We start from the raw sequence: 11,834 nt of genomic DNA on the forward strand, positions 1-11,834 counted from the left end.
TAGAAGAATATATATCAATTTAATAAACGTTCAATAGAGGGAATAGATTTCATAAGAACTCAACACACATACGAATAATAATTTAAAGGTATCTCCATATGGAATTTTTATGACAAAGAATAATGTAAATAAAATCTTCCGTCCAAAATTATAGCAATACTGAAAATTAAGTAACAAAGTTACTTACTTTTACTATGATAAGCCTAGCCAGGTTTTCACATCTTTGATTATCATTTTCTGTACACTCTACTTCAAACAGCGTATTATAATTTTCTAGGATTTTAGCCATTATCTTGTTGCAAAGATCTTGTTCTTTCATGCCTTCAAGCCCAGATGGAACACTAGAAATAAGAAATAAAAAATTGAGCAAATACTTAGTAAAAACAAAAATGCCAGCATAGCTCACTCAGACATATATTTTGACACCTCCTAAATGACTGTCCTTCTTATAAGGATGCAGGGGATTTTCAACAAGCTCTATGGTAATATGCTTGACATTGCTGGGACATTGGTGAGTTCCCAAGATCTGAATCAAAAGCTTATGCTGAATAAGAAAAGTATAAACTGTTTAAGAAGAAGATATAGATTAACGCTGATGCCAGTAATGCTTTGAATATATTTTAAAGGATTACATATAAGGTAACATTTATATAAAAGTAAAAGTGAAAAACAATGAGTATTATAACAACAGAAATATTCAACCACACAAATAATAGCAACACAATCTTTATTTAAGGATTTCTTGGGGGACTTCTGGGAAGAGGGCAGAATAGAGATGCCCAGGGCATGTTCCTCTGGCAGAAGAAGATTGAAATGGGCCCACTGCCCTGCAACTACAGTTACTGGAGCCACTGCCTGGTCCCAGAACCACTGCCCATCACAGAGCAGCTCCCTGCAAAGCAGCAGTACTGCGGGTGGCCCGTCACTACAGGTACAGACTCCACAGGCATGAGGGAGGCAGCTGCAACTACAGCCACCACTGCAAGTTAACCCCACTGCCACCAAGGACACTGCAGGTGCGAGGGAGACATCTGCAGCTGCTGATGCTGCTGCCACTGCTATGAAGTAACCCTGTTGCCACCAAGGAAACCTCCAAGGAAACCACAGGTGTGAGGGAGGCAGTTGCAGCTGCTGGTGCCACTGCTGCCCCCATGAGCTAACCACGCTGTTCCTGTGGAAACCATAGATGTGACAGAGGCAGGTGAAGCCACTGGTGCCACTGCCACCCCCATGAGGTAACCCTGCTCTCACCAAGGACACAGCAGACACCAGGAAGGCAATTATAGCTGCCAACACTACTGCTGCTGGCACAGGTAACTCCACTGCCACTGCAGACACCGTGGCTGTGTGGGCTGCTGTTGTGGAAACAGCAGCCAAGTGTGTGGTTGCTGCAACTGCCACTACTGCGGTTGCTGCCACCACTGGCACTGCCAGGCAGCTACCATTATTGTTTGAGCAGCCTAACACTGCTGGAGCCACCACTGCTATGCGGGCAGCCTACCAAAGCTACCCCCACAACCACCACCACAAGGGTGGCCTGCTATCACAGGAGCAGCAGCAGCAGTCACTGCCACTGTGCAGGGGGACTGCCAGCCACTCAAGTGCATTGATACAAGGAAGATCACCAACAGAGTTCTAGGAAGGAGAGTAACAGAAGAAAATACTGCTGTATCAGATGACCAGAAAAAGTAGAGATACTAGAATATGAAAAAACAAGACAATATGAGTCCAACGAAGGAATACAATAATGCTCAAGTACCAGACCCCATAAAGCAGGAAACCCTTGAAATGACTGAAAAGGTATTCCAAGTTAAAATCTTAAGAAAACTCAAGGAGGTACAAAAAGACACACTTAGATGATGCAATGAGCTGAATGTACTATTCAGGATATGAAGGAGGAAATTTTAAAAAAGAATGTAGCAAAGCTCATAGAACTGAAGGAGTCATTCAATGAAATAAAACAACAACAACAACTGAGTGCTTAAGCAGCAGGTAAGAGGAAGCAGAAGAAAGAATTTCTGATCCTGAAGACAGTCTCTTCAAAATAACACAGGCAGACAAAAAATGAAAAAAAGAATTTTAAAAAATGAAGAAAAATCAAAGACAGAGAGCAGACAACCTCAAGTGTACAAACAACCAAATCATGGGTATTCCTGAAGGGGAGAAGAAAGGAAAAGGCATGGAAAACATATTAAATGAAACAACAGTGGAAAACTTCTGCTGTAACATCAGGCTTCTGTTAAAAGGGTGGTACACCCAATTGACTGGAGCACTGGGCTCATGTGAGTGCTTTTTAGATGATTTTATAGCAACAATGAAACATAAAGAGACATGGACCTTCAAACTCAGGATGCTCAAAGATCCCCAAACAGATTCAATCCAAAAAGGTCCTCTCCGAGGCACATTATAGTCAAACTGGCAACACTCAAAGACAGAGAGAATCTTAAAAACAGCAAGAGAAAAGTGGTAAGTCACCTCTAAAGGTGTCCCCATCAGACTAACAGAAGACAACTCAACAGACACTCTATTAGGCCAGAAGAGAATGGGATGATATATACAAAATACTAAAAGAAAAAAACTGCCAACCAAGAATACTATACCAACCAAGGCTATCCTTTAGAAATGAAGGAGAAATAGTATATTTACCAGACAAACAAAAACTTTGAGAATTCACTAACACATGACCAACCTTACAAGAAATCCTCAAATGAGTCCTGCATCTGGAATCTAAGAAACAATAATCATTACCATGAATACACAAGAAAGAACAAAACCCACTGGTAGAACACACATGCAAACGAGAAAGAGAAAGAAACTGTATCTTACAACCTCCAAAACCCAAAAAACACTGAAGACAAACAATAAAAGAGAAAGAAACAAAAGACATTTAAAACACCAAATGAAAATTGATAAAATGCCAGAGTGAGACAATACCTTTCAGTAAAAACCCTAAGTGTAAATGGATTAAATTCCCCACTCAAAAGTCAGAGTGGCTAATTAGATTTAAAGGTAGACCCAATATGTTGTATACAAGAAACTCAACTCACCTGCAAAGACACACACAGACTAAGAGTGAAGGCATGGACAAAGATATACCACACAAACAGAAATAAAAAACGAGAAGGACTAGATATTCTAATAGCAGTTAAAATAGACTTTAAGCCAAAAACTATAAAAAAGAGAGAAAACAGGCCACTATATAATGATAAAGGGATCTATCCAGCAAGAAGACATAACAATCATAAATATGTACGCATCCAACATCGGAGCACCCCAGTATATAAAACAAACACTATTAGACCTAAGGAAAGAGAAAGACCCAAATACAATAATATATGGGGACCTAGACACTCTTCTCTCTGCATTGTACAGATCATCTCGGTGACAAATCAAAAGAGAAACACAGGATTTAAACCACACTTTAGACCAATTGGACTTGGCACATATGAACACAGCATTTCGTCCAACAACTACAGATATTCATTCTTCTCATCTGCACATGGAACATTCTCCAGGATAGACCACGTGTAAGGTCACAAATCAAGTCTCAACAAATTTTTTAAAACTAAAATCATTTCAAGAATCTTCCCATACCACAATGGATTAAAACTAGAAATCAATAATTAGCAAAACTCTGGAAACTATACAAACACATGGAAATTAAACAACATGCTCCTGAATGACCTATGTGTCTATGAAGAAATAAATAGGAAATCAAAAAATTTCCTTTAAAAAATATTTTATTTTATTTTTTAAAAGATGACCAGTAAGGGGATCTTAGCCCTTTACCTGGTGTTGTCAGCACCACACTCTCCCAAGTGAGCTAACTGGCCATCCCTATATAGGGATCCGAACCCGTGGCCTTGGTGTTATCAGCACCATACTTCCCAAGTGAGCCATGGGCAAGCCCAAAAAATTTCTTAAAACTAATGAAAATAAAGACACATCATACCAAAATCTGTGGGCAGCAAAAGCAATACTAGAGGGAAGTTTATTGCTATAAATGCTTACATTAAAAGAATAGAAGATTTCAAATAAACAACTTCATGCTAATCCTCAAAGAACTAGAGAAGCAAGAATAATCCAATCCCAAAGTTAGTAGACAGAAAGAAATAATTAAGATCAGAGCAGAACTAAATGAAATAGAAACCCCCAAAATGATACAAAAGATCAATGAAACAAAAAGTTGGTTTTTCTAGAAGATAATGAAAATAGACAAACCACTAGGTAATCTAACTAAAAAAAGAAGAGAGAAGACCCAAATTAGAAAAATAAGAAATGAAAGAGGTGAAATTACAACTTATACCACAGAAATACAAAGAATCATTGGAGACTAATACAAACAATTACACATCAATAAATTTGTAAACCTAGAAGAAACAGATAAATTTCTGGACACATACAAACTACCAAGACTGAACCAAGAAGAAAAGAAAATCTGAACAGACCAATAACAAGCAACAAGAATTGAAGCAGTAATCAGCAGTATCCCAACAAAGAAAAGCCCAGGACCAGATGGCTTTACTGCCAAATTCTACCAAACCTTTAAAGAGGAAGTAGTACTAATTCTCTTCAAAGTATTCCAAAAAATTGAAACAGAGGTCATTCTCCGAAACTCGTTCTCATCACCCTGATGTCAAAACTAGACAAAGATGCAAAACCCCCCAGAAAACCATAAGCCAATATCTCTGATGAACATAGATGCAAAAATTCTCAACAAAATATTGGCAAATAGAATACAGCAACACATCAAAAAAATTATACACTATGATCCAGTGGTATTTATCCCAGGGATGCAAAGATGGTTCAAAATATGCAAGTCAATAAATGTGATACGTCACATCAACAAAACCATATGTCTATCTCAATAGATGCAGAAAAGCATTTGACAAAATTCTATATCCTTTCACGATAAAAACTCTCAGCAAATTAGGTATAGAAGGAGAGCATCTCAACATGAGAAGAGCCATGTACAACAAATTTGCCACCAATATCACCCTTAAGAACAGGAACAAGACAAGGATGCCCACTATCAGTGCTCCTATTTAACATAGTACTGGAACTACTTGCCATAGCAATCAGGCAAGAGAAAAAAATAAAGGGCATCCAGATTGGAAAGGACAAAGTCAAACTGTCCCTGTTTGCAGATGACATGATCCTATGAATAGAAAAACCTAAAGACTTTTTTTTTTTTTTTAACTTCTAGTAACTTTATTTTACAAATGTGGAAATCTTCGACTTGATGATTTCCATTCCTTTGGGTATATTCCCAGTAGTGGGATAGCTGGATCGTATGGTAGATCTGTGAGAGTGGGCATCCTTGTCTGGTTCCTGTTCTTAAAGGAAAAGCTTTTAGTTTTTCCCCATTCAGGATGATATTGGCCGTGGGTTTATTGTATATGGCTTTAATTATGTTGAGATATTTTCCGTCTATACCTAATTTATAAAGGGTCTTTGTCATGAATGAGTGTCGGATCTTATCTAATGCTTTTTTGGCATCAATAGAGATGATCATATGGTCCTTTTGTTTGATTTTATTAAGATGTTGTATCACATTTATTGATTTGCGTATGTTGAATCAACCTTGCTTCCCTGGGATGAATCCCACTTGATTGTGGTGAATGATCTTACATATGTGCTGTTGTATTCTGTTTGCTAATATTTTATTGAGGATTTTTGCATCTATATTCATCAAGGATATTGGCCTGTAGTTTTCTTTCTTGGTTATATCTTTACCTGGTTTTGGTATCAGGATGATGTTTGCTTCGTAGAATGTGTTTGGAAGCTTTGCTTCTGTTTCAATCTTTTGGAATAGTTTGTAAAGAATCGGTGTCATTTCCTCTTTGAATGTTTGGTAAAATTCTGCTGTGAATCCATCTGGTCCTGGGCTTTTCTTTGTTGGGAGCTTTTTGATAACATCTTCAATCTCCTTTATTGTTATTGGCCTATTCAAGTTTGAAAAACCTAAAGACTTTGCCAAAAAACTCTTAAAGCTGTTTAACAATTTCAGTAAAGTTTCAGGATACAAAATCAACACCCCCAAATCAGTAGCATTTTAATATTTCAATAATGAACTAGCAGAAAAAGAGATCAAGAAAGCAAGCCCACTTACAATAGACACAGAAAATATAAAACACCTATGTATTGATTTAACAAAGGAAGCAAAAGATCTCTACAACAAGAACTATAAAATACTAGTGAAAGAAATTAAAGTGGACACAAACTGATGGAAAGACATTCTGTGTTCTTGGATTGGAAGAATTAACATTGTGAAAATGTCCATATTACCTAAAGTGATTTACAGATTCAGTGCAATCCAAATCAAAATACCAATGATGTTCTTCACAGAAATAATAATAATAAAAAAAAACAGCCTTAACATTCATTTGGAACAACAAAAGACCCTGAATAGTCAAAACAATCTTGAGAGAAAAAAAATAAAATTGGAGACATAACACTACCTGACTTCAAATTATACTACAAAGCTATAGTAACCAAAACAGCATAGTACTGGCATAAAAACAAATGCTCAGACCAATGGAATAGAATAGAGAATCAGGAAATCAACCCACAAACTTCCTGCCAACTGACCTTTGACAAAGGCACCGAGAACATACTAAGCAAAAGACTTTTTCTTCAATTAATGGTTCTGGGAAAACTGTACATCCATATATAGAAGAATAAAACTAGACCCGCCCCTCTCTCCATAGACCAGAATCAACTCAAAATGGATTAAAGACTTAAATATAAGACCTAAAACTATAAAACTCATAAAAGAAAACATAGGGGAAACACTTCAGGAAGTAGGACTGGACAAAGACTTTATAAACAAGATCCCCAAAGCACAGGCAACAACAAAAACAATAAACAAGTGGGATTTTATCAGACTAAAAATCTTCTGCACTGCAAAAACAAAACAAAACAAAAAACAATTAGCAGAGCAAAAAGACAACCTACAGAATGGGAGAAAATATTTGTAAACTATGAATCCAACAAGGAATTAGTATTTAGAATATAGAAAGAACTCAAATAACTTAACAGTAAAAAAAATCCTGATTAAAAAATGGACAATGGAGCTGAACAGGCATTTATCAAAAGAAGATATACACAAGGTCAACAGACACATGAAGAAATGCTCAATATCACCCAGCTTCAGGGAAATGCAAACCACACTGATCATCTCACCCCAGTTTGACTGGCTATTATCAACAATACTGGAGAGGATGCGGAGAAAGGGGACCTCCTATACTGTTCATGGGAATGTAAATGAGTGCAGACATTATGGAAAGCAGTATGGAGGTTCCTCAAACAACTACAGATAGAACTGCCATATGATCCAGAAATTCCACTGCTGGGCATATACCCAAGTGAATGGAAATCATCATGTCAAAGGGATACCTGAACCCCCATGTTTACTGCAGCACTATTTACAATAGCCAAGAGTTGGAACCAATCTATATGTCCATCATTGGATGACTGGATAAGGAAAATGTGGTATATGTACACAATGTAACACTACTCTGCCATAAAAAATAAGTTACTGCCATTAACAGAAATGAACTTAGACAAAATCACATTAAGTGAAGTAAGACTTGCACAGAAAGAGAAATACCACATGTCCTCACTCATAAATGGGAACTAAAATATAAACAAATTTAAGAAAAAGAAAAAGAAAGATACAACAATCACAATAATACATTGAACTTTCAAAAGGAGAGAATGGAGCTGAGGTTACCAGAGGTGGGAAAGGGGGTGGGGGTACGGAAGAAATTGGTAAAAGGACACAAAAAAGATCACATAGTATAATGTTGAATATACTAATTATCCTGATTTGAGCACTCATATTGCATGCAGGTCCTGACATTCAACTCTGTACCCCACAAATATGTACAATCAACTATGTTACAATAAAATATAAATTAAAAATTTTTAAAAAAGGATTTCTCAGATAATGCACCAGAAGTACAAACCTTACAGGAAAAAATTAATACTTCGGTGAAAAAATACTGATAATTGTTGAACCTGAGTGATGAGCAGATAGGAGATCTATTAGACTATTCTCTCTTCTTTGGGGTATGTTTAAAATTTTGCATAATAAAAGTAGTTGAAAACAAATCTGAACGCAGAACACACCATATACAAGGCAAAAATACAATCTACAGTTCAAGAAGATAAATATCTTCTGCAGGAACACATATAATGGACATAGGATTAGTAGTTATATTAAGTAAATAACTCCTACTAATCAGTAAGAAAGAGAATAAATCCAAATGAAAGAAAAAAAAAAAGACAAAAGACATGAGTGGGAAAACTCATAGATGAAAACCTCTGAACAGTCAATTACCTTATGAAAAGAACCTAGCCTCACCGAGTAGCCAGTGAAATGCACTAAAAAGGCAACACTTAGGTATTATTTAAAACTCATGTGTTTTAACTTCCTACGGCTGCTGTAACAAATTACCATAAACTTGGCTTAAAACAGCAGAAATTTATTGTCTTCCAATTCCGGAGGCCAGAAGAGCAAAATCAGAACTACTGGGCCAAAATCAAGGTGTCAGCTGGGCTACACTCCCCATGGAAGCTCATGGGGAGATTCTGCTCCTTGCCTCTCCTAGTTTCTTGTGGCTGCCAGCATTTCTTGGTTGCAGCAACATTACACCAATCCTTCATCCAGGCATCTTTATATATCTCTCTGCTCCATCTTCACATGGCCTTCTCTGTGTACGTGTCTAATCTTCCTCTGCCTCCTTCTTACAAGAATAAATGTGATTACATTTAGTGCCCACCTAGATGATCCAGGATAATCCTCTTAAGATACATTTTTTTTTAATTCCCATTTATGAGTTAGGACATATGGTATTTCTCTTCCATACCTGGCTTATTTCACTTAACATGATTTCTCTAAGTTCATCCATGTTGCAGCAAATGGCAGAATTTCATTCCTTTTTATGGCAGAGTAGTATCCCATTGTGTGTATATACCACATTTTCTTTATCCAGTTCTGTCGATGGAAATTTAGGTTGGTTCCAATTCTTAGCTATTATAAGCAGAGCTGCAATAAACATAGGACTACAAGTATTCCTACAAAATGATGATTTCCATTTATTTGGATATACACCCAGCAGTGGGACTGCAGGATTGTATGGCAGTTCTATCTATAGTTGTTTGAGGAACCTCCATACTGTTTTCCATAATGGCTGCACTAATTTACAGTACCATCAAGAGTGTAGGATGGATCCCCTTTCTCTGCATACTCACTAGCATTTGTTATTCTCTGCCTTTTTGATACTGGCCAGTCTAACTGTTACGAGACGATATCTCAATGTGGTTTTGATTTGCATTTCTTTGATGATGAGTGACACTGAGCACTTTCTTATGTGTCTGCTGGCCATGCGTATATATCTTCCTTTGTGAAATGCCTATATTGATCCTTTGCCCAGTTTTTAAATGGATTACTTGCTTTATTACTGTTAAGTTGTCTGAGTTCTTTGTATATTCTGGATACCAATTCCTTGTTGGATGTATAGTTTGCAAATATTTTCTCCCATTCTGTAAGTTTTCTTTTGCTCTGTTTCTTTCACTGTGCGGAAGCTCTTTAGTTTGATATAATCTCACTTGTTTATTTTTCCTTTTGTAGCCTGTGCTTTTGGAGTCTTGTTCATAAAATCTTTGCCCAGTCCTACTTCCTGAAGTGTTTCCCCTATGTTTTCTTTTAGTAGTTTCAAGACCCTTATCTTAATCACATCTGCAAAGACACTTTTTTCCCAAATAAGGGAACGTTTACAGGTTCCAGGGATTTTGACCTGGTATCTTTGGGGGACATTATTCAGTCTACTAGATCATCTGTAGGATACACACCCTAAGGTGCCTCCCAATGAGTCACACCCTTGTTTAACCTCTTTCTCCTGGGTATAGATAGAACCTGTGACTTTTTTTCTGACCAACAGAATTTGGCAAAGGTGGGCTAGTTGGTTAGCTCAGTTGGTTAGACTGTGGTATTAATAATACCAAGGTCCAGGGTTCAATCCCTGTACCAACCAGCTGCCAAAAGATGAATTTGGCAAAGATGACAAGATGTCACTCCCATGATTATTTTATAGTGTATAAGACTCAGTCTTAGCAGACTGGAGAGATTTTCCTGCTGGCCTTAAAGAAATAAGCTGTCACATTGTAAGCTCCACAATAGGGCCACATGTCAGGGAACTATGGAAACCTCAGGTAGCTTCTAGCTGTTAAGAATCCAGTAAGAAGCTGGAGTCCTTAGTCATGCAGTTGCAAGGAAATTAATTCTGCCAACAACCTGAATGAGTTTGGAAGCAGATTCTTCCTCAGATTCAAGCCTCCAGATGAAAATGCAGCCCAGCTGATACCGTGATTTCAGCATTATGAGACCAAGAGCAGAGAACCCAGCTAAGTAGTGCCTGGATTCCCAACTCAGAGAAACTGTCAAGACAGAAAATGTTTGTTGTTTTAAGCTACTAAATTTGTGGTAATTTGTTACACAACAATAGAAAACTAATACAGAGTTTGCTACCTGGAAGTGGGGAGCTGCTTAGCAAATATCTAAAATGTGAGAATGGCTTTGGAACTGGATAGTGGGAGGAAACTGGGAGAATTTGGGTAGCATCATAGAGAAAGCCTAAAATACTTTGAACAGATTGTTAAGAGAAATCTGGACTTTGAGGACAATGCGTGTGAGGGCTCAGAAGGAAATGATGTACATGTTATCAGAAATTTGAGAAAGGGAGATCTCTGTTATTGTGGCCAAAAGCTTAGCAAAATTGTATCCTGCAGTTGTGTGGGAAGCAGAACGTGTAAGCAATGAACTTAGATATATAGTGAAAGAGATTTCCGAGCAATGTTTTTAAAGTGCCACCTGGTTTCTTCTTGCCCCTTACAGAAAAATGCAAGAGGAGAGAGAGAAAGAAATTGAGGGGGAAGTATTCACATAAAAAGGAAACAGGACTTGATATTTAAGTCTCAGATTCTCCAGATGGCAAAAGAGTCTAAAATTAAGAGATTCACTGTCAGGAAAGCAGGCTCTATAGAAGAGGTAGAGAGTGTGACTATATAACCTTTTGCTAAAACCTCAGAAAGATCAAAAAATTCAGTCACACAAAGATCCCTGGGTGCCTTACAGATCCTGTTAATCAAACCAGAAGGCCTCTAAGAATTTAAAGGCATTGTCCCTCAGCCATTTTAGTGTGAGCCAAAGATAGAGAAGGAATTATTTTGAAAAGATCTGTTGTTGTGTCTTCTTTATAACGTAGTGAATCCCTGTGAAATTCACATAAGACTCAAAGTTTTTGAAAATTTTATTTCAGCAGAAACACAACCAACATGGAAGGAAAGAGACACAGAGGGAAAAAAATGAAAGGAGGGTGTTGGAGTCCCAAAATTCTATTGGTGGAAAGTTGGCTGTCAAAACTACTGAGCTGCAAGCATGTGCTGTCTTTCATTAAACATAAAGGATGACTCAGAAGGCAGAACCAAGAATTCACAGGGTGAAGTTGAAAGCCATGGAGTGTTACCAGGTGTTGAGAGGCTGGTCCTCAGAGGATGAAACTAAAGAGGCAGGTTATCTATTAAGTACAGAAATAAATACAGTATACACAGATATACAGTATATCTATGGTGTCAAAATTTTAAGGGGGCAGGGAGCGATCAGGAAAAAAAAAGCCTAAAAAGGCTCTTTAAGAGAAAAATAATGCAAAAAAGATTGAGAAACACTGCTCTAGTACCTCCCATAGGTAACTGTGAAAGTTAAGCACTGGCTACTAACACAGGATCCACAAGGAGGTGACTGACCAATGCAGACTGAGTGTGGCTCTTAG

At 37.4% G+C, this 11,834-nt stretch overlaps 1 protein-coding gene across 1 annotated transcript in view; it reads right to left on the bottom strand.

Annotated features, from left to right (window-relative positions):
• Positions 1 to 1,438, bottom strand: part of LOC103600974 (protein FAM13A-like) — a gene marked incomplete at its 5' end in the record, with an annotated part of 191,672 nt that extends 190,234 nt beyond the window's left edge. The window contains 2 exons of the mRNA XM_008585339.1: positions 188 to 341; positions 824 to 1,438. Coding sequence (XP_008583561.1) covers positions 188 to 341; positions 824 to 1,438 — 769 coding nt within the window. The remainder of the gene's footprint in view (positions 1 to 187; positions 342 to 823) is intronic.
• Positions 1,439 to 11,834: the final 10,396 nt, after the last annotated feature.

This window comes from Galeopterus variegatus, unplaced genomic scaffold (assembly GCF_000696425.1).
Source record: "Galeopterus variegatus unplaced genomic scaffold, G_variegatus-3.0.2 Scaffold3526, whole genome shotgun sequence".
NCBI classification, from domain to species: Eukaryota; Metazoa; Chordata; class Mammalia; order Dermoptera; family Cynocephalidae; genus Galeopterus; species Galeopterus variegatus.